We start from the raw sequence: 24433 nt of genomic DNA, 5'->3' as shown, positions 1-24433 counted from the left end.
AACTTTAGTCTTGCCCTGATGTTCTTTCTGGACAGCAAAGGTTTCCTCCTGGCACACCTCCCATGTAGATCAAATTTGTGCAGCCTCTTTCTAATGGTAGACTCGTGCACTTTGACATCAACAGTGGCAAGAGCTACCTGTAGGTCCCGTGATGACACGCTGGGGTTCTTAGAGACTTCTTTCAGCATCTTGCAGTCTGCTCTCGGGCTGCACTTGCTGGGGCGGCCTGGCCTGAACAAGTTGGCAGTTGTTTGGAATTTTCTCCACTTGTAGCTGATCTTCCGGACAGTCGAATGATTGATTTCAAATTGTTTGGAGATCTTTTTAAATCGCTTTCCAGACTCGTATGCATCGATAACCTTCTTTCTGAAGGCCTCAGAGAGCTCTTTTGATCTAGGCATGGTGACGCCACACACTTCAACAACAAAGAGCAAACCAAACGAAATGTCTGAGGTTTAAATAAGACAGGTTCCTCCAAGATCCTCTCAAACGATGTTCTAATCATTTGCACCTGAGCTGATGCACCTGATTCTTATTTTAGGTATTTGAAGTAGTGATTAATGTCGGGGTGTACTTACTTTTTCCACATGCGAAATTTGCATTTATGTTAATTTAAATTATATAATGGATTACAAAATGTAAATGTTTCATGATATTTGTTATATTATATCACCTTTATCTAGCAATATTGTTGAAATGAAGATCAAATAGCTGTATGTTAAAATATGTTGAAAAAGTCAAAACTTTACTTGGGGTGTACTTACTTTTTCACGTGACTGTATATACATACACACACCCACGTTCATGCACGTGCGGAGGTCAGATAAACGTGCATGCCTCATAACAACCACGGCCCTGAACAAATCGGCCAAACTACCATCTCTGACGAGACGTTGAGCGGTCCCTATGGCGGCACTCGGAGAAGGAAGAAAGCGGGCACAAGTGGGAGCATCATGGCGGAGACACCGACCGCATGGTGCGAACGGCCGAGGGAGCTATCAGGAGGCCTCAAGTGGGTTTACGGAGAACGTGCATGAGGAATGGGAGCGTTACAGCTGTCGAGTTGGAGATAAATCGCAGCATGCAGCCAAAGGTCAGAGAAACGTACACAGTTTGCAACAACAGACGATACGGCCCTGAGCAAAGCGACGAACATCGTGGCAGACATACCACATGATGCGAACAACCAAGGGAGCTACCGGGAGGCCTCCGGTAGTGCAACGGAAACCCCGCTCATGACGCTCGAAAGGGCGGGTGTGTTGGCGAGCATTAACAAAACTAGAATGCCACTCAGTAGAGCGCATACTCCCGCCGTGGGTTTAGTTGGAATAATACGTTTTGTTTAACATCCCCTCTCCCCAAAAAAAGAAACCTGAAAATCGCAGAGCCAGAATTATTTTTTGGTCTGGGAAGCCTTTGCGAGGTTTCTTCTTCTTCAGCCTCTCACAACCCTGGGTGAATGTGCGATCTTTAAAAAAAAAAAAGTCGGAATTCGGCCAAATCTGTTTATTTGTTTGTTAATATACCTCAGCCATTGACAAATCTGGAATAATAATTTTTTTTGAGATTCAAATTAACCCGGGACATTGTGTCAAACGATGCCTGCAGGCTGCAAGTCTGTACATGTGATAAATAAATAACTAATCGTCCACAGTCGAAGACTCTTCTTCTTCACGCAATAACAACTTCTAGCTTCCAGACCGTACATCGAGTCATCTTCAAATTTTGCACACTTGTTACTCTTCATGACTTCTACTACAGTATGAGGTTTCACGTGGATCAATGAAGTGGTTCAAGAGATAGAAATGTTTTCATTATTTGCGTTTAATTAACGATATCTGCCAAACCACGTGACCTATCGCAAATTCCAAAAGGACATTTTAGTAGACTGATATGCTGAACAGATTTGTGAAGTTTCCCCTCGATTGGATCACAAATGAGGGAGGAGCTAGGTTTTAAATGTTTGTGCTTAAAAACGTCATAACTCTGAAACCATGTGATGCATGACGTCATGCTCGCTGACTTTTTTGTTCGTCATGGGTATGCGATTCTGCCTGCAAAGTTTGGCCTCGATCTGTTCAGGCGTTTTGGAGAAAATTGGATTTTAGTGTTTTTCACTCATAAAAATATGGCGGCCGAACCACGTGACCTGTGACGTCATAATTACCATTAAAATATTCTGCAGACAGAGTCCCTCCTATGGTAAAAATTTGCTCTCAATCGGTCCAATTATTGCAGAGGAAATGGTTTTTAAAGGAAAACAGAAAAAAAAATTCCCCAAAAAACTTCCTGGATCTGGAATAATTTCCTGAGCTTCACCAAAAACGAATCAATTCTTCCTTATCCCAAGGGCAATCATCCCACCAACTTTCATCCAAATCCGTTCAGAACTTTTCCTGATAACTTGTTCACAAACACACACGCACGGACACGATCAAATGCATTACTCCCTGGCAGGAGTAAAAACTGTGAAGAAAGGGTCACAGGCCCCCAACAGAAAGCCCTCTGTGAAGTCGGTGTGGACACACCAGGCAGTTGGGGTGCATTCTGCTAAGAAAGCTGCACCTCCTTAAAAAAGACAGAGTCCTGCATCAAAGTGCAAAGCTACGACGCCACTGCCTGTCTCAAAGGAAAGATCCAAGCAGGACAGCAATGAAAAAAATAATGAAAGCTGGAATGCAGAGGAGAGAGGGGACGTCCTTCCACTCAGAAGGTGCTCTGCATCTGAAGCGAGGGGGATGCGTGGTGAAGGACACCAATTAATGGCTACAACACAAACAGATACAAATGATAATGGGAAGAAAGGCAAAGAGTGACAGAGGTGAGGAGGTAGAGGAGGGTAGGATGATGAGGAACAACGTGATCTGGAAGAGGAGCTGGCTAATAAGATAGAGGTGCGAATGACACCAACTGAAGAAAGACCATGACTATTTGACTACATTATAATAAACACACAAAAGCACCAATCAGCAGAACAAACAAATCTTTTAAAAAATAATACCATGTGTGTCGCAACACACGGGTTGCGACATGTTGAACCTATTCTGTGTATGTGTGTCGCAACCAATGACCTGAATGTGTATTGTTGACCGTTTCCACACAAAGATCAATTCAACATGGCCAGAAATACAATTGACATGTGAAGTAGAACAGACTGGGTCTCGACCATTCCTGGATGTACATCTTTCCAGGGACGGAAACGACAAGCTACACACGCAAGTGTACCGTAAACCTACCAACACAAAGTGTTGGATTACCGTCGTGGCCATCCCACCTGCCACAAAAGAAGTTGTGTTCGTAGCTTAATTGATCGTGCCAAAATACACTGCAGTGACCATGAACAACTCCGGATGGAAATGCTGCATGTCACTCAACTACTGGGAGAAAACCACTTCCCAAATGCATTTATCAAATCTTGTTGCCGGAAATACAACTACGGCAACAACAATCCAACCACACCTCCATACACGGTGGCACTTCCATACATACAACACACTTTCATACACACAACACGCTTCCATACATACAACACGCTTTCAAACATACAACACGCTTCCATACAGACAACACACTTTCAAAACCACAAGCCGCATTCTACGTGAGTACATCAACATCACCCACAAACCACAAACATCCTTACGAGCACAGCTGTCAAAGCCAAAAGACCAGGTGAACAAATGACAGAAAGAATGTCATCTACAACAGACAATGTGAAGATTGTGAAGCCAATTATTGGGCCAAACATCCAAACGCTAAACCACAAGGCCAACTGAACACCAACGTGCTGTAAGACGACACGACAGGTTGTCATTGGTTGCGACACACATACACACATTCTCATGGAATTCAGACCAAGATCCTTGGTACAGGATCTTTGAGAGTGAACCGCGAGATTGTCAAGGCCTGGTACTCTGATGAAAACTCCATCAACCGACACATCGACTTACACCCCACATACAAAGCACCACGCAATCAATTACAACGTCAAAAACGGCAGGGTTATTTGAATGCAGGGAATCCCTGTGATTGGCAAGGACTTGAACAAATCCATCACGTGAACGTCCACCAATGGAACTTAACGGTTAACACCACACTCAACGCCTCTGAGGAAGAGAACTAGTTTGTTTGTGAAACGTCTTGCTATTAATAAAGAATTTTTAATTATTTTACTGCTCAGTGTGCTATCCTGTCCAATATGTATGTATATAAATATATATATATATATATAAATATATATATATATATAACTATATATATATATATATATATATATATATATATATATATATATATATATATATATATATATATATATATATACACAGACTTGGCATTTAATATGGAATATTTTTTTTTTCTTGCCTTGGGATTACTTTCTAAACTCAGTATATCAATCTGGTGAGTTTCTTTTACACTTTGGTGATTTATTTGTTAAAAGAACCATGCCACTGATTGTCTGTCGCAGCAAGAAGTCAACAACAGGATTATATCACAGGTGGCGTGGCAAAATATACGGACAGGTGCATTTGATGATTGGCTTCACAGTCTGGTATACAAGGGTTGTTGCGTTCTGTATTAGTGGAAAACAACTGCTGCACGTCTCCAAAAGTTATTGCCGCTTCCTCTGGAGATGGTCCATCAACTCGACAATGCTGTTTGTCATGGAGTTGTGGCTTTACGAAATTACGGCATGAAACAGCGTGCTATTGCTCGGCAATATGGCATCACTCAAGGTCAGGTGTCAAAGATCCTGAAACGAAATGCTCAGAGGGGTGTCCCGACTCCAATACCGAGGCCAGGACGTCCCCGCAGAACCACAAGGAGGGATGATCGCCAGCTGCACCGGTTAGTCCGCAATGGCTGTACCAAGTCAGCTAATCGGCTTAGGGCTGATTGGCAGCAACTGACAAATGTGTCTGTATCCAGAAGGCTAGTCAACCAACGACTGGTTCAAGCAGGCTATCGTGCCAGGCGTCACCTGAGAAAGCCACGCATGACCAGACAACACCGCCAGCGCCGATTGCAGTGGACCAGAGAGCACCATCAATGGCAGCCAGGACACTGGAATCACGTGATCTTCAGTGACGAGTCTAGATTTCTGGTCTATCATCAAGATGGCCGCATCCGAGTGCGCAGACAAGTGCATGAAGCCTACAACAAAGATTGTATAGTGCCAAGAGTCCAAGCTGGAGGTGGTGGGGGTGACCATTTGGGCTGCTTTTCATGCAAGGGGACAAAACTGACCTGGTTGTTCTGAATGGAAACTTGAACCAGTTCAAGTACAGGGCCATTCTGGAAGAAACATTGCTTCCATTTGCTCGTGCAGCCTTTCGAGGAAACTTTGTCATCCAAGATGACAATGCACAGCCTCATCGTGCTCGCATGATCCAACACTTTCTTGCTGACCGTGGTGTAGAGCATATGGAGTGGCCTGCCATGTCCCTGGATATGAATCCGATAGAGAACTTGTGGGCAGAATTAACGCGTCAAATCGACCACTTGGACCAGCAGCCGACCTCTGTGCGTGAATTGCAGCAGGCTATTGTCACTGCATGCATGGCAAGTGATTCCTGTCCGAACCTTGGCACATCTCGTGAACAGCATGCCTCAACGTGTACGTGTTCTCCTGAATGATCGTGGGGGTTACACGAAGTACTGAACTGTAATTTTACTGTCCGTAATCCCAGTCGTAATTTAACTTTTGTTTTTGTTAAAAAAAAAATTTGGCTAATGTGCAAAATAAAGAGATACTTCTGGAAAACGTACAGAAGCTTAACACAGTACTGTCCATGAATTGAGTTCGATATCAGTTTACATCACTTTCAAGGATCAATTTATTTGTTTCGAAATGTCATGTGGTTTTTGTTTCTTTTAAAGGTCACATTAACAAAATCTATAATAATTTCAACATAATTCCAATGAACTTTTGGTTCGAACACATCTTGAAAAGTAAGTTCACCCCCACAAAAAAAATATTCCATATTAAATGCCAAGTCTGTATATACACAGTGCGTATCAAAAAAAAGGTAATCCGAATTCAAGGGGTTAATATGCAAAGGTTATTTATTTTGACAATTTACATGTGATTTACTAATTAAGAGGAGATCCTCAGCTTTCCATTGATACCTTCCATGCATCGTTGCTGTCACACATGACCGAGTACATGTTCATTGAAAATGACAAGTTAAAATCGCATTTTTACAAGTTTGGCTAATCGATGCAAGTCAGGATAATTGGTGCAAAATGAACGTCAGATGTAAACTTTTCTCAGGAATGATTGGCCTTTATGCACCCACACCTTCAACATGTCCACCTCCCCTTTCAACACAAAGCTCACAGCGGCGGAGCATGCCCTGAACTGCTCGTCTCACCATAGCCGGGTCATTGCGCAAAGCATCCACTTCATGTCGAATACGGCCCTGCAATTCGTCAAGATCACGGGGAGGAGTTACGAACACCTTGTTCTTTAAATGTCCCCAAAGGAAATAATCACATGGTTTGAGGTCAGGTGATCTTGGCGGCCATTCCACTGCATGGTTGAGGGCGATGACTTGGTCTCCAAAGAGTTCCCTCAGTCGATCTCGGACAGCGATAAGACGATGTGCTGTGGCGCCGTCTTGGGCCCACCAGAGATATCTGAAGACACTACGAACCTGTCGCTCAAAGTTCTCCTCCAGCTGCGGTAAAACTTCATCATCGATCATCTGCAGATACCTCTTACCATTGACATTCCTTCGAAAGAAAAATGGTCCGATCATCTGACCACTTCCACAAAGTCCCAACCAAACAGTCCACTTTTGTCGATTCATGTTGGTGTCAAAATTAAATTCTGGAGGTTGTCCTGTCGGTGCATTTTCAAGAACATTATGGGTATTGACCTTGCCGTCCATGGTGAAAGCAGCTTCGTCGCCGATAATGAGATACCGCAGGAAATTGACATCTGCTTCGCAACGTGCTATCAACCATCCGGCAAGCACCAGCCTCCTGGCAAAATCCCCTGGCGTAGGTTGATGCCAGGTGGGGATCCGATATGGATGTTGGACGTTGGTGGAGGTCCAGTCTTGTGATTCGGTTGAATGTTGCCGAAGGCAATCCCGTCCCATTTCGTCTTGCGCTGGTATCCCGAGGATGCTCCAAAACTTGCTGCTGCAATGTTCATTTCCGATCGCCCAGTGTGCCTCCTACCAGAATTCCCCTTGTTGCGGTTGAGGCTAGTGCCATGCTCTTGGCATTTTCTAACATTCGCCCAGATGGATTTGGCTGCTGGAGGCTCCCGTTCTGGGAAACGTTCCCTGAACGCATCACGAGTTCGCTGCAAACTTCCAGTTTGGTGAAAGGTTGTAACCACGAAGGTCCACTGTTCAGTCGTAAGTTGAACCATCTTTTCAATGACTCAGACTGTCTCTAAACCCATACACTGTAGGCCCATCTTAAATTTCCATCTTAAACAAAGGATGATGCAACCGACGATTACCAGACCAGCTGAACAATTTTACATAATCAACTTGGCAATCGACAAGTAATGCGTCCATTTCAAACTGTCTTGCACCGATTAGCCAAACTTGTAAAAATGCGATTTGAACTTGTCATTTTCAAGGAACATGTACTCAGTCATGTGTGACAGCAATGATGCATGAAAGGCATCAATGGAAAGCTGAGGATCTCCTCATAATTGGTAAACCACATGTAAATTGTCAAACTAAATAACCGTTGCATATTAACCCCTTGAATTCGGATTACCTTTTTTTTGATACACACTGTATAAATATATATATATATCTGTTGATCTGGAGAAAGCATTCGATAGGGTTCCAGATGAAGTAGTGACATGGGCATTGATGAAGTTAGGAGTGGAGGAATGGTTGATGATCAGAGTAGTGATGGCAATGTACAAAAGAGCACGCACAGCTGTAAGGACGAAGGACAGGAACAGTGGTGAGTTTGAGGTGAAGGTGGGAGTGCATCAGGGGTCGGTACTAAGTCCATTACTATTTGTAGCTGTGATGGAGGTGCTGGCTCGGAATGTAAAGGAGGGTTTACCGTTGGAGTTGTTGTATGCATATGATCTGGTGTTGATTGCAGAAAGTATGGATGGACTGAAGGAGAAGATGAAGAAGTGGAAGGAATGTATGGAGACAAAAGGTCTGAAGGTGAATATCGGAAAAACGAAGGTGATGGCAAGTGATAAAGCATGTGGTGAGGTGGAAAGAACTGGGAAGTGGCCATGTGCTGTGTGCAGGAAGGGTGTCGGAGTGAACTCCATTCAATGTACAAAGTGCGCTGAGTGGGTTCATCAAAAATGTTGTGGTCTGAGAGGGTCATTAACCAGTGTGGCAGCTACATTCAAATGTAAGGTGTGCACAGAGGGAGCTGCAGATGGAGGAAATGTTGAGTTGGATCTTGGAGACGGCGTGAATCTGGAAGGTGTGAAAACATTTTGCTACCTCGGAGACATGCTGAATGGAGAAGGTGGATCAGACTCGGCAACGGTTGCTGGAGTGAGATGTGCATGGAAGAAGTTTCGGTAACTGAGTGGCATGCTGATGAGGAGGGGAGTGTCGTTGAAGCTGAAGGGAAAGGTGTATGCTGCATGTGTGAGAAGTGTTATGATTTATGGGAGCGAGACATGGGTAATGAACGTAGAGCAGCAACGAAGGCTGGAAAAGGTGGAAATGCGAATGGTTCGGTGGATGTGTGGAGTATCATTGAGAGAGAGGAAGACAAATGATGAATTGCGAAAGATGATGGCAATAGAGCCTGTGATGGATGCTGTGAAGAGAAACAGTTTGAGACGGTTTGGTCATGTGTTGAAGAAGGATGAAAGTGACCGATTGAGAAGTGATGGAAATGAATGTAGAAGGAAGTAGAGGACGGGGAAGACCGAGAAAGACTCGGCTAAAGATGGTCAAAGAAGAAATGCGGGTAAGGGGGTTAACAAGGGGAGATGCAAAAAATAGGGCAACATGGAGAAGATCGTCATGGGGACCGCAAGGCTAACCCCCGCTCGAGCAGGGAAAATGGCCTTAAAATGCCTGTTGTTGTTTGTTGTTGTGTCTATCTATCTCTATCCATCTATCGATCTGTATCCATCTGTCTATCTCTATCCATCCATCTATCTGTATCCATCCATCTATCTCTATCCATCCATCTATCTCTATCCATCCATCATCCTCTATGTAGCCCTGGTGTTGGGCTAGCGGCTAGGGTGCCAGCTTAGGATCCTAGGATCCTGGGTTCGAATCCCGGTCGTTCGCTGAATTAACGCCAGGGGGGTTGACTCAGCCTGTCATCCTTCCGAGGTCGGCTAATTGAGTACCAGTTCACTGGTAATTCCCTGTTTGTCGTAAAAGGCGACAAAAAGGGTTGGCGGCAGGAAGGGCATCCGGCCGTAAAACATCGCTTCAAAAAGGGGACCGAAAAACAACAACAACCACGGTCCCCGAAAAAGGCCAACCCCCGCTTGCGGGGAAAAAATGGCCTCTAAAGGTGTTTTTTTTTTTTTTTTTTTTTTTTAAATCTCTATCCATCCATCAATCTCTATCCATCCATCAATCTCTATCCATCCATCCATCTCTATCCCTATCCATCCATCTCTATCCCTATCCATCCATCTATCTATCTCTATCCATCCATCTATCTATCTCTATCCATCTATCTATCTCTATCCATCCAGCTATCTATCTCGATCCATCCAGCTATCTATCTCGATCCATCCAGCTATATATCTATCTCTATCCATCCATCCATCCATGTATTTATCTCTATCCATCCATCTATCTCTATCCATCCATCTATCTCTATCCATCCATCTATCTCTATCCATCCATCTATCTATCTCTATCCATATATATCTCCATTCATCTATCGATCAATCTCTATCCATCTATTTATATCTCTCCATATCTCCTCTATCTCTCCATCCCTCCCCCATCCCTCTCACCCAGCCTCCCTATTCCCTCCTACTCTTCACTCCTCCCCCCCTCCCCCATGCCTCCCTCACACTCCCCTTACCCCCTCGCCATCCCTCCCCTCACTCTCCTCCATCTCCTTTTCTCTCCCTCCCCCTACCCCTCCACTCTCGTTCTCCCTCCTCCTTCCCTTATATCCCCCCCCCCCCCCCACCCCGCCTGTCTCTTAATATTCCCATCACGAAGCAAAGATCCAAAACCAGAATAAGACCAGGATAAAACATTCACAAAGTATTAAAGATAAAAGTGATGATAAAGATTCAAAAATGAGTGACCTCACAATTGAGTGAAGCTTTCCCACTGCACTCATAATTCCCATGCACTACGTCTATTACTCATGGCTAGGCCACAGGCTGGGCCCGTGAGTGTTGCGATCATTCCGTCTGTGGGTTTGTCTGAACAATAAGTGGACAACGAAGGAAGCTCGAACCACGGAGCTCCATATTGTTAATGTCTCGGACGAACTCAAGTTTAAATACAACATGAAATGAGTCCAGGACATGACACCACAAGCACACAACAGTTTAGGTTGGCACCCTCTAGGGTTCACGACAGGAACACGCCACGAGGCAGCACCTCCCTCGGATGCATTGGCAATGGCGTAGATTCCCTCAAGAACCTGGTAAGAGTGACTGCCCACGATAAAGACTGAAAGGTGGACCATAGCAGAACAAGGCATACCATTCTTTTCGTGGATTTGGACAAGGGATTTGAAGGACTGTTGTGCTCTGGCTAAGCTGTATTGACTCTGCAAGACATAAGCAAGTTGATTTAATCAGCAAACGTAATACAAATAGAATAGAGAAATGAAAATCAGCATCGTGTCGCCATCAAATAAAACATCCAAAATCCCCTCAAAGTAAAACCAAAGTTTAATCCCAAAAACAGAATTAACGGTCTAATAATTTCATTTTCTTTGCGACTTCGAAGCCTTGTTAAAAATGCAAAATAAAAACTTTCATTTGACAAAGTTCAAAGTTGGGGCCTGATGACCATTATACACTGAAGGCAACCAGTCGTGAACATTACATCAACGTTCTTCTGGCAAGTGATAATCCCATCATAACCTACAGGGAGTTGAGCGAAGAACAGCGACGGCATTTGGAAAGCAACACAACACCATCTCCCAATGTATGAAGGAAACTTAAACCAACGGGTCCGTCAGGTCCATATATCATGGCTCTCACACACCTTTCTGTCTTTGACAAAAAACAACATGGCGCAGAATCCAATAATAACACAGCATGCATGCAGTGAAGAGAAAAACTTCGGAATCGCAATCTATGCATAATAAAAGAGTGTGAGTGTGTGTGTGTGTGTGTGTGTGTGTGTGTGTGTGTGTGCGTGTGTGTATGCGTGTGTGTGTGTGTGTGCCTGTGTGTGCATATGCGTGTGTGTATGCGTGTGTATGCATGTGTGTATGTGCGTGCGTGTGTATGTGTATGCATGTGTGTATATGTGTATGTGTGTGTGTTTGTGTGTGCGCGTGCACGCGTGCGTGTGTGTGTGTGTGTGTGTGTGTGTGTGTGTGTGTGTGTGTGTGTGTGTGTGTGTGTGTGTGTGTGTTGGGACAAGCATCACAGTAATAAAGAAGTGGGGATTGGCGTGTCGGTAATTAAAAGCGCAGTAATAAGGAAGTGGGGATTGGCATGTCAGTATTTAAAAGTACAGCATTAAAGAAGTGGGGATTGGCGTGTCGGTATTTAAAAGTACAGCATTAAAGAAGTGGGGATTTGCGTGTCGGTATTTAAAAGTACAGTATTAAAGAAGTGGGGATTGGTGTGTCGGTATTTAAAAGTACAGCATTAAAGAAGTGGGGATTGGCGTGTCGGTATTTAAAAGTACAGCATTAAAGAAGTGGGGATTGGCGTGTCAGTATTTAAAAGTACAACATTAAAGAAGTGGGGATTGGCGTGTCAGTATTTAAAAGTACAGCATTAAAGAAGTGGGGATTGGCGTGTCAGTATTTAAAAGTACAACATTAAAGAAGTGGGGATTGGCGTGTCGGTATTTAAAAGTACAGCATTAAAGAAATGGGGATTGGTGTGTCAGTATTTAAAAGTACAGCATTAAAGAAGTGGGGATTGGCGTGTCAGTATTTAAAAGTACAGCATTAAAGAAGTGGGGATGGACGTGTCGGTATTTAAAAGTACAGCATTAAAGAAGTGGGGAATGGTGTGTCGGTATTTAAAAGCACAGTAATAAAGAAGTGGGGATTGGCGTGTCGGTATTTAAAAGTACAGCATTAAAGAAGTGGGGATTGGCGTGTCGGTATTTAAACGCACAGTATTAAATAATAGCAAAAGTACCCGGGCGTTGCTGGGCGGGGGGTAGGGGGGGAAGGGAAGAGGAGGGGGGGAGAGGGAGGAAGGAGGTGGAAGGGGAGGGGGGAGTGGGGGGAAGGGGAGGGGAGAGGTGGGGAAGGGGGGAAGGGGAGGGGAGAGGTGGGGAAGGGCGGGAGGAGGGAAAGGGAGGGGAGGGGAGAAGGGGAGGGGGGGTGGAGTGGAAGGGGAGGGGAGGAGAGGGAGGTAGGAGAGGAAGGCGGTTCATATATATATGCTGGTTTGTGAATGTGGCGTTCATCACGTTTCTGAGTTAAGTGTGATGCCGATCAGGAAGAAGAAGAAGCCATACTACCAACTTCGTACACTTCCGGAATTGTTTGATTTATTTGTATTCAAATGTCTGGTGATTGTTTTGTATTTATTTTTGCAAATGTGTACTTGTATATAACTATCATTAATTTTAAAAGGCTTCGGCACTATCGAGGTTTTATTATTATTTTTAACTCCAAAAAAACGATCTTTTTTTTCATATATTTATACTTTTTTTTTTTTGCCTAAAACACTCCCAGGCACTCACTGATGAACCTCTGAAAGTTTAATGAAGATGCGTTCAGCCAACTCTGAGAAAAATGGCAACACAGACAGACAGACATCTCTCTTATGTAGTAGATATAAAGTTACCTAAATATATAAACGACTAAAGTTATCTAAATGAAGGTTTTGGTTAATATTATGAACATCATTGCATGCCTAAGGTTAACAGCTTTCAGATTATGTTTGGATGGACGATGGATGGCTTCGGAATCATGTTTTATGACAATGAAAAGGAATTCCTCAATTCGAAACGCCAATCCAAACCTCAAAACGGCGTTTTTGCTTCAACCACCTTAATTAATTCAACTCGGATTCGATTTTTGTTTTCGATTTCGGTAGTTGCTGAAGTGGTTGAACACTCACTACGAGTACATGAGTCAAAATGAGCTAAGATGTAATATGTAGGCCATTTATAAACTCCCATTTAAATTTGTATCTACTGAAGAATTTGGCCAAATGATGATGGTGTAGCGACCCATGGGTCCCCCAAGCAAGACCAGCATCAGAATCTCCTTGCTCCAGCCGGTGATGTCACCGGCGGGGAACCACGGCGCCAGAGTGGCTGGTCACATGACCACCAAAGCGTGCCGCGCGTGCGGGTATAATCAGCTACACCTGTTGATCACGTGACCACCGAAGCACGCCTCGCTTGAGAGGCGTGGCTTTCGGTTTCTGGTTGTGCTTTATAATGCAGCCCGATAAACGGGCTTTACAGTGTTCCCGAGTTGGTTTTGAGAATAAATATATTCTCGGACGAGTTTGTGTCCCGCCCGTCATTTTGTCCGTATCAAGCAAGAGCCCCGGCTCTTCAATGGTATACTTTCATTGAATAGACAAAGAGACAATAAAGACAATTTCACACAGCAGAATCGAACCTAAACATGAGGAAAAATACCACAAAGAGTATTTGAAGGATCACTTTTTGGCATTGCATTTTGTAATATGCTGAGATACCCACGTGGTAATTGCTGATGGACCTTTCCATTGATTTCAAGTTTTTAGCTCTTATTCGAGCCTCATATACAATAAAAGTGATGATGTCTATCTAATTTGATGGGAGGTATGTTTCCAAATCTACCTATATACATAATATTCATCTCTCAAACCTCCTCTAAATGAAGAAACAATATCTTTAAAAGTGCACTTGCGCACGTTAGTATGTCCATCAATATTATAGTTGTCATGACCCCAGTTTTTTCCAGAAAAAAATGTATCGTGATAATGAATTAGGCATCAACCGCAGTAAATAGTTATTTTGCAGGAATATCACCTTTTTGTATGACACACATTTATTTAACTTCACTGAACTTTGTTTGTTTGTTCCGTTTTAAATCTTTGAGCCGTTTATTTTCTAGGTTCCATATGTCCTAGAGAGCTGAAATTTGGCCCACGGTCCTCTTTTCTGGTACATTGTCATCTATTAAAATTTAATTTAAAAAATAAAAGAATACCAAAAAAAAAAAAAGGTTTAAAACTTTTTAAAAAATGAACTGCTTCCCGGAAATCTCAATTTAGCCCCACGCATGTACCACATCATCAGTTTTGGTTGAAGAAGGTAGGAATAGCGATTTGTTCAATCTGCTGTGGTGTCTGCCAGATGAAGTAACGTGCTGAATAAATGATGCACGTAAGTACAACGCCATCTTGAACCTGCTCAAAATTAACGCGAATGTTGTAAAACTTCTTGGAAATAGTTCTCAAGTCGAAACAAAGTAAATGAGGGCCGATACCATGGCATAAAAACCGAGGTTGTCCCAGTCTGTGACTATACTTACAATCTGACCTCTGAGTATACTTTTAGAAATCAGTTGAAACAGTTGTAATTTTTGTTTTTTTCTGAACAATCTGAGACTTATGTTTGAATTCACTATCTTACCACTATTGCCCTAGTCAGATATTGTATTTCACTTGGAGAGCAAAACAGATGCTGATATTCCAAACCCTTTGAAATGTGTCCATCAAAATAACATGCACAAGCATCCCGTGTGAAGTTGAAATTGGCTCCTGCCAACTCGTACTTTCGTGTTTTTTTTTTTGTTTTGTTTTGTTGTTTTTTTGTATACTGAATCGAGGCTCGTGAAAGAGCTAACATTTACTTCACAAACAAATCAACCAGACAAACAAAATACCCAAAAAGAGGGAGCGGAAGGACAAGATGGGGAGAGAAGGGGAAGCACACAAACACAACATCCGAGAGCAGGGAGATGTGTGGAAGGGAGACGGCCTGGAGGGAGGAGGCATGGGAAGGGGGGGGGGGGGGGGGGGGGAGAAGTATAAAATACAAGGACACCAAGGACTTCCTGGACAGAAGTTGGTATTTCAAAAAAGTGGAATTGGGTTGAAATTAGCAGGGGTAGAAAAGATCAAGGTTTTGGATGGGGGAAGATAAGAGATGGTGGTGAACAGCTGTTTTAAAGACCTGGAGGGAGGAGTGGGATTGAAGAGAGTGAGGGAGTTTGTTCCAGAGGCGGGAGAAAAGAGGAATGAAGGAGTGAAGGTGAGCAGAGAGTCTTGATTTTGGCAGTTTAAGCATAAGAGGGTTGCAGGCAGATCTTGTGCGACCTGTAGGAATATTTGCGGGACAGAGCCCAGAGAGAGCTGGGGGGGCAAGGCCAGAGAGGAGTCGGTAGAAGACGGAAAGACCACCAACCTGCCTGCGGTGAGTGAGTGAGAGGCCCTTGGAGTTAGCTTCATCGCGGGAGATTCCAATGATTCTGAATGCTTTGGTTTCAACAGCGTGAAGGCGAGCTAGGTGTGAGGCAGGAGCACCAGCCCAGAGGGGAGAGCAGTACTCCATTGAGCTGCGGATGAGAGCCTTGTATGTGGTGAGGAGCTCAGGTGTGCCAAGGAAGGACTTCGCACGACAGAGGATGCCCAGTCGGCGACTGGCTTTGGAGGCCAGATTTGAAATGTGGTTTTCCCAGGAAAGATCATGGCAGATAGTGAGACCCAAAAGCTTGAGTGACAGAACTTCTTGGAGAGGATTATTCAGAAAGTGGATGGGAGGGTTGTCCAGTCGGTCTTTTCGGAGAGACATCGTAAGAGTGTGAGATTTGTCAGGATTGAAAGACATGTTCCACTTGTTTGCCCAGTCTGTGATTTTGTCAAGGTCTGCAGAGAGTGAGGAGGCTGCAGACTGCCGATCTGAGGGATGAAGAATGGAGCGACAGAGAGTAGAGTCGTCAGCAAAGATTTAGAGGATTTTCAATAGAGTCAGAGAGATCATTGATGAAGACCAGAAAAAGCACAGGGCCCAGAACACTGCCTTGGGGAACTCCAGCCTGAACAGGAAGAGGAGATGAGATGAGAGAAACCCATTCAGGGCCACACGTTGACTACGACTAGAGAGGAAGTCCGCCAGCCATGCGTGGATATTTCCATGGATACCAAAAGAGGAGAGTTTGGTGAGCAGAGCGGGGTGCCAGACCGTATCGAAGGCACGTGATATGTCAAGGGAGACTGCTCTAATTTCCTGTTTGTCATTGAGGACCTCCATCCATTGTTGAGAAAGCAGAAGCAGCATGTCCAGAGTGGAGTGTCCAGGTCTGAAACCAAATTGATGATCAGAGATCAAGCCATTGGAGAAGAGGAAAGATTTCATATCTGAAGCAATGATGGATTCCATGACTTTGCTGATAATTGGGAGAAGGCTGATTGGTCTGTAGTTGCTGGGATCTGTTTTTGCACCTTTTTTGTGCAAAGCGGTGATGTTGTCAGATTTCCAAGCAGATGGAAGATGACCTTGAGCAAAAGAGAGGGTGAAGAGAACAGAGAGAGGGAGTGAAAGAGCGGAAGAACATGATTTTCGGACCCGTGGGTTGATGCCGTCAGGTCTAGTTGCAGAATCAGAGTTGAGGGTTGACGGAAACTTTTCCACCTTGTCAGGAGGAAAGGACACAGAGTCCAGGAGCAGCTGGGTACGACTGGGTACGGTGGGTACAGAGAGGGATGGGTTTGGGACACAAGATTTAGAGGCAAACACAGAGTTGAGGCATTCAGCTTTTTCACGTGCGGAGTCACCCGTGTGGCCATTTGAGGTGAGGGAGGGGATGGAGGGGGAACAAACACCAGAAACAGATTTGACCAGACGCCACCAGGATTTGGAAGAGGGAGACAGATAAGAGAGTTCGGTCCTGAGAACGGAGAGATATTGTTTCCTGGCTCTCCTGAGGGTGGACACACACTTGTTTCGGGCTTTGTGAAAGGAAATGAGATTTCCTTCCGTTGGATTTGCTTTCCAGGAGACGAAAGCAAGTTGTTTCTGGGCAATAGCCTCACCACAAGATTCTGTGTACCATGGACGGGAGGAAGGGTATGACAACTGAAGACGAGATGGGATAAATCTGTGCATGAGAGAGAGCAATTTACTTTGGAAGAATTCCCAGGATGAGTTGATGTCAGAGGCAGTAGAGATGGGAGACCAGTCCAGATGATTGATGGCTGCTTGAAGACCGTGCCAGTTGGCCTGAGTGAAATGCCAGACTCGTCGACGCTGAGGAGGCTCTCTGAGAATGGTCAGAGAGATGTCCACTTTTACAAGCACATGATCAGAAGAGCCGATTGGAGCAGAAGAGCAGCAGACATTTTCAGGGAAGTTAGTCATAACCAAGTCCAGAAGGGAAGATGCTCCGTTGACTGAGATCCGGTTTGGGAAATTGACAGATTGTGTCAGTCCCAGTGAGTCACAGAAGTCCTTTACTGAAGTGCCATGGCTGGTGAGAGAGGAACCCACCCCCAGCCAACTGGCATGGTGACAGTTGAAATCACCACATATGAGGAAGAGAGAGTTGGGATGGGAAGATAGAAGTTGGTCCATATTATCAGACAGCGAGATGTAGATTGAGTCATCACTGTTTGGTGGACGGTACAACACACATATGAACAAAAGGTGGGAGCGAAGGGGAAGCCGTAGCCAAAGGTATTCCTGGGGGTGAGGTGGAGAGAGGGCAGTGCAGGGCGAGTGAAGAAGAGAGTTTTTTTATAAAGATAGCAACCTCACCTCCAGGACGAGGCTCAGGTCTATCATACCGGAGGAGGGAGTAACCTGGGAAAGATACCAAGGAATCAGAGACATCATGAAGGAGGAAAGTTTCTGTTAAGCAGATCACGTCTGGTTTGTCAGAAGCAACCTGTATGGAGAGATCAGTTAAGTTTGAGCGAAGGCCCCGGATGTTTGAGGTCCATACTGTTAAGGAAGAGGAAGGGGGAGCATCAGATACAGAACGGGGGGGGGAGCGGTAGGGTAAGATGTGGAAGAGGAGGAAGAGGTAGGGAGAGCTGTTGAAGGTGTGTCAGAGATTACAGAATAGCTTGGAGAAGGGAAGAATGGGGCGGACAAAAGGTTTGATGGTGATTGGGTGAGGCGCAGTGAGGTGTTATTTGAGGAGGAGGAAGAGTGAGGCAGAAGGTTGAGGGAGAAGAAGGTGAAAGTTGGAAGGGGGAAGAAGCGGGGAGGACGCTTTGAGGAGGAGGGGTGAGAGGGGAGTCTAGGAGGGGAGGAGTGAGGGAGAGTCTCGGAGGGGAGGGGTGTGGGGGAGAGATTTGAAAGGGATGGGTGATGGGGAAGATTTGGAGGGAAGGGGTGAGATTGGATTTTGAAATGTGTACGATTAATGGGAAACGAACATTTATTGCAAAATGAGTTTCTTGAGACATTCGAGTCAAAAAAAGAGGAGAGGGGAGGGAGGGAGAGGAGAGGGGAGGGGGGGAGAGGAGAGGGAAGGGGAGGGGGGGAGAGGAGAGGCGAGGGGGGGAGGGGGGAAAACAGGGGAAGGGGGAGAGGGAGCAGGTGATGGGAGGGGGGGAGGCAAGAGACGAAGGGGGTTCATATATATGCTGGTGGGTGAATGTGGCATTCAGCACGTTTCTGAGTTAAGTGTGATGCCGATCAGGAAGAAGAAGAAGCCGTACTAACAACTTCGTACGCTTCCGGAATTGTTTGATTTATTTGTATTCAAATGTCTGGTGATCGTTTTGTATTTATTTATGCGAATGTGTACTTGTATATAACTGTCATTAATTTTAAAAAGCTTAGGCACTACCAAGCAATTTTTTTTTTTTTTAACTCCAAAGAAATCTTTTTTTTGCCCAGAACACTCCCAGGCACTCACTGATGAACCTCTGAAAGTTTGACGAAGAACTGTTCAGCCCTCTCTGAGAAAAACGGCGACACAGACAGACACACACAGACAGACATCTCTCTTATGTAGTAGAGTGGGGATTGGCGTGTCGGTATTTAAAAGTACAGTATTAAATAAGTGGGGATTGGCGTGTTGGTATTTTAAAGTACAGTATTAAAGAAGTGGGGATTGGTGTGTTGGGATTTAAAACTACAGTAGTAAAGAAGTGGGGATTGGTGTGTCGGTATTTAAAAGTACAGTATTAAAGAAGTGGGGATTGGCGTGTCGGTATTTGAAACTACAGTAGTAAAGAAGTGGGGATTGCCGTGTCGGTATTTAAAACCACAGTAGTAAAGAAGTGTGGATTGGCATGTCGGTATTTAAAACTACAGTAGTAAAGAAGTGGGGATTGGCATGTTGGTCTTTTAAAACTACAGTAGTAAAGAAGTGGGCATTGGTGTGTTGGGATTTAAAACTACAGTAGTAAAGAAGTGGGGATTGGTGTGTTGGGATTTAAAACTACAGTAGTAAAGAAGTGGGGATTGGCATGTCGGTATTTAAAACTACAGTAGTAAAGAAGTGGGGATTGGCATGTCGGTATTTAAAACTACAGTAGTAAAGAAGTGGGGATTGGCGTGTCAGTATTTAAAACCACAGTAGTAAAGAAATGGGGATTGGCGTGTCGGTATTTAAAAATGCAGTCGTAAAGAAGTGGGGATTGGCGTGTCGGTATTTAAAAGTACAGTATTAAATAAGTGGGGATTGGTGTGTTGGGATTTTAAACGACAGTATTAAAGAAGTGAGGATTGGCGTGTTGGTATTTAAAACTACAGTATTAAAGAAGTGGGGATTGGTGTGTCGGTATTTAAAAGTACAGTATTAAAGAAGTGGGGATTGGTGTGTCGGTATTTAAAAGTACAGTATTAAAGAAGTGAGGATTGGCGTGTTGGTATTTAAAACTACAGTAGTAAATAAATGGGGATTGGTGTGTCGGTATTTAAAAGTACAGTATTAAAGAAGTGAGGATTGGCGTGTCGGTATTTAAAAGTACAGTAGTAAAGAAATGGGGATTGGTGTGTCGGGATTTAAAAGTACAGTATTAAAGAAGTGCGGATTGGTGTGTTGGCATTTAAAAGTACAGTATTAAAGAAATGGGGATTGGTGTGTCGGGATTTAAAAGTACAGTATTAAAGAAGTGGGGATTGGTGTGTCGGGATTTAAAAGTACAGTATTAAAGAAGTGGGGATTGGTGTGTTGGCATTTCAAACGACAGTATTAAAGAAGTGGGGATTGGCGTGTTGGTATTTTAAAGTACAGTATTAAAGAAGTGGGGATTGGTGTGTTGGGATTTAAAACTACAGTAGTAAAGAAGTGGGGATTGGTGTGTCGGTATTTAAAAGTACAGTATGAAAGAAGTGGGGATTGGCGTGTCGGTATTTGAAACTACAGTAGTAAAGAAGTGGGGATTGCCGTGTCGGTATTTAAAACCACAGTAGTAAAGAAGTGTGGATTGGCATGTCGGTATTTAAAACTACAGTAGTAAAGAAGTGGGGATTGGCATGTTGGTCTTTTAAAAATACAGTAGTAAAGAAGTGGGCATTGGTGTGTTGGGATTTAAAACTACAGTAGTAAAGAAGTGGGGATTGGTGTGTTGGGATTTAAAACTACAGTAGTAAAGAAGTGGGGATTGGCATGTCGGTATTTAAAACTACAGTAGTAAAGAAGTGGGGATTGGCATGTCGGTATTTAAAACTACAGTAGTAAAGAAGTGGGGATTGGCGTGTCAGTATTTAAAACCACAGTAGTAAAGAAATGGGGATTGGCGTGTCGGTATTTAAAAATGCAGTCGTAAAGAAGTGGGGATTGGCGTGTCGGTATTTAAAAGTACAGTATTAAATAAGTGGGGATTGGTGTGTTGGGATTTTAAACGACAGTATTAAAGAAGTGAGGATTGGCGTGTTGGTATTTAAAACTACAGTATTAAAGAAGTGGGGATTAGTGTGTCGGTATTTAAAAGTACAGTATTAAAGAAGTGAGGATTGGCGTGTTGGTATTTAAAACTACAGTAGTAAATAAATGGGGATTGGTGTGTCGGTATTTAAAAGTACAGTATTAAAGAAGTGAGGATTGGCGTGTCGGTATTTAAAAGTACAGTATTAAAGAAGTGGGGATTGGTGTGTCGGTATTTAAAAGTACAGTATTAAATAAGTGGGGATTGGTGTGTCGGGATTTTAAAGTACAGTATTAAAGAAGTGGGGATTGGTGTGTCGGGATTTAAAAGTACAGTATTAAAGAAGTGGGGATTGGTGTGTCGGGATTTAAAAGTACAGTATTAAAGAAGTGGGGATTGGTGTGTCGGGATTTAAAAGTACAGAATTAACCTTCTTCAAAATCTCATCATTTCGTCCTTGTCACACATGCTACCTCTCTGCCAAATTTCGTCCGAATTCGTCCACAACTTTTTGAGATATCTTGTTCACAAACGAACAAACAAAGACAGACACACAGACAGACAGGGGTGAAAACATAACCTCCATCCATCCACCTTTGGTGGTGGAGGCAAAAAATTATGGATGAGCTATGACAAAACTTGGGGAATGAGTTCGGTGAGTTCGGTGACAAAAACAAGCCGATTAGATTTTGGTTCAGGTCGGAATACAGATCCGGCCTATCAGTGGATACAAAACGTAAACTGCTCAGCCTGGCGGAGGTATGCGCTCTCGCGAGGTCGTTCGAGTTGGTGAATGTTTTGTTTTTCTTTCTGTTGAGGTTTCTAGTTGTGTTTATGGTAATGATGATAGGTAGGTGATCTGAAGGGAGTTGTTGTACTGTTCGCCATGTGGTTGTCGTGCAAAGTGATGGAGAACATAATGTTATCTCTGGTGATGAGTTATTGTAACCAGCTTGATGTGGGGTGTGTTTTGGTCTGGATTGTTAAGTATAAATAACAAATTTAGTTGTGTGGCATGGTTTGGCCTCTGGAGTTTGGTTAGTGATGGGTGTACCTGGCCATGTCTTTGGCGTCGAAGTCCCCACCAATGATGGTGTTTGGGAGGGAACAAAGGTTCTGTCGTTGTGGTGAGTATTGGTTGGTACAGTGGGGGATGTGTCTGGTGGTCTGTAAATGTTTATGTTTGTGTGTTCTTTTTTTGTTATCTGTTTTAATTGGGAAAGCTTGAAGTTCAAGGGTAGAAGAAGAAGTCTTGTGGTAGAATTGTTTTTGTGTGTTGTGCGATATCTGTGTATCAAATTGAATTGTGACATGTGATGAGGCTTCACTCTTTCACACCTCTTTTCTCCCGCCTCTCGAACAAACTCCCACACTCTATTCAATCCCACTCCTCCGTCGCGGTCTTTAAAACAGTCTTTCCACCACCATCTCTTATCTTCCCCCCATCCAAAACCTTGGTCTTTTCTACCAATGTCAATACACACCAAATCTGCCTCTTTCAATCTTCAACTTCTTTCCTGAAATTCCTAGTCGTGTTCATTTGTTTTATACCGTGTAACCCCCACCCCAACTCCCCCCCACCCCCAAACCTCACCGGCCCTCTCTCTTCCACAGATCTACTGATGTCCCTGTTCTCTACTGTTGTTGTGCTTGTATGTTTTCCTCTCTCCCCCTCTTGTCTCCCACTACCATAGAGGCGCCTCCGCATGTAGAATTTTTTTCTCAGAATTATGGCGTCATAGGTCACGTGGTATAGACGCCACCTTTGAAAAAATTTACACCTCTATATATCCCAAACCGCTCAATGGAAAACGTTGAAACAAGGCTCATTGTCAAGTCCTAACCATGGGGAATAACATATTTTTATGACTGATGTCATGGGTACCTTATTTATGACGTCATAATTCAACAATACAACGCTTGATTCGATCAGTATAAAAAAAAAAATTTCCTCTGCAACTGTAAGTCTGATGGACACGAAATTTTCACCATAGGAGCACCCCCTCCTGTAGATTATTTTACTGATAATTATGACATTATAGGTCACGTGGTACAGGCACCATCTTGGAAAAACTGAAAAACATTACACCTCTATCTCCAAAACCGCTCCATGGAAAAAATTGAAACGTGGCTCGTTGCAAAGAACTTCGCATGGGGAATAGGTTTCGTTAACGATGATGTTGTTGGTGTCGTAATTATGACGTCATAATTTGACTGGGGCAACGCTTAGTTTGAAATTTATTGAACGTGATCTATGCAACAATTATATTAGAGAATATAAATTTATGTCATCGCTCACGTGGTCTGGCAGCCATATTGGATCAAAGGAAAAAAAAAATGTTCAAAAACAGAAGAGTTGCCTCACACCAAGTTGACTGCACAGGGAAAGTATTCTATGAATACCATCGTTTATTGTATGTTTTATGGGTCTGTGCCTGTTCTCGTGTGTAATGTGTTAGCTCTTACACGAGCCTTGACCCTTAATACAAAAAAAAAAAAATTTTTTTTTTTAAAAAAGGCCCTTCACCTTTGGTGTTCGGTCTGTCTGTGCATATGGTTGTACAGATCGGGATGGTCGGTGTTTTGTTGTTCTTGTGAAAATTGGTTTATTGTACGATGGCTGTATGAATGTTGTTTGTGAGAATGAGGTGTTTAAGTGGGGATTGTACGATGATTTAAGATTGTAAGTGGGGTTTATTGTACGATGGCTGTATGAATGTTGTTTGTGAGAATGAGGTGTTTAAGTTGTATGGGCTTGCTGATGAGGCTGTAGGTGTTGTACTGGAGGATATTAAGGTTATGTGTGCGTTTCATGGGTTGAGGAGGTTGGGGTCCCAAGTTGGTTTCTATGTCTCCGGCAAAATGAGGATAATGGGGAGGACTGCCAACTGACGTAGATAATCTACTGATGTGCATCGATGACCAAGGTTGTGGATCCGCCATTTGGAGAGGTCTTGGGCTAAAAGGATCAAAACCTCAAGGAAGAATGGTGCCTCGCTTTGAAAACTAGTCAATTGGCTAAGGTTATTGTCCCCCGTCGCACCGCGGAGCGAAATGGGGACTATGGTTTTCCCCTCCGTCCGTGTGTATGTGCGTCCGTGCATGTGTGCGCGTGTCTGTGCGTCTGTGCGTGCGTGCGTGCATAAGCAAAGGACCGAATTCTAATTTGGTGTGTGGGTGCAACCCACGTCAAAATCCAAGATGGCCACCGCCATGTATGTCAACCTTGTGAGCGGAATATCTTGAAAAATAAACGAACTACTAACTTCTAATTTGGTGTGTGGGTGTATCTACGCATAAGGAAGACCGCTATTGAAAATTGGGTCGCCACGTCAAAATCCAAGATGGCCGCCGCCATGTATGTCTGAACCTTGTGAGCGGAATATCTTGAAAAATAAACGAAGTACCAACTTCTAATCTGGTGTGTGGGTGTATCTAGGCATAAGGAAGAACGCTATTGAAAATTGGGTCGCCACGTCAAAATCCAAGATGGCCGCCACCATATATATGTCTGAA

The 24433-nt window shown here is 43.8% G+C and overlaps 1 protein-coding gene across 4 annotated transcripts in view; it reads right to left on the bottom strand.

Moving 5' to 3' along the window:
- The window catches only part of LOC137421217 (ubiquitin-conjugating enzyme E2 Q1), a 122189-nt gene that overhangs the window by 6005 nt on the left and 91751 nt on the right, over nt 1-24433 (bottom strand). For all 4 annotated transcript variants that reach the window (XR_010983277.2, XR_013622379.1, XM_068107043.2 and 1 more), the window contains one exon: nt 10650-10716. Coding sequence is in view for 2 of the 4 variants with exons in the window: in XM_068107043.2 (XP_067963144.1) it covers nt 10650-10716 (67 nt within the window). In the remaining 2 variants the exon portion in view is untranslated. The remainder of the gene's footprint in view (nt 1-10649; nt 10717-24433) is intronic.

Source organism: Myxine glutinosa, chromosome 2 (assembly GCF_964187855.1).
Source record: "Myxine glutinosa chromosome 2, kmMyxGlut1.1, whole genome shotgun sequence".
NCBI lineage: Eukaryota > Metazoa > Chordata > Myxini > Myxiniformes > Myxinidae > Myxine > Myxine glutinosa.
Note: the sequence above shows the minus strand (reverse complement) of the source record. Positions and strands in the feature narration are given on the sequence as shown.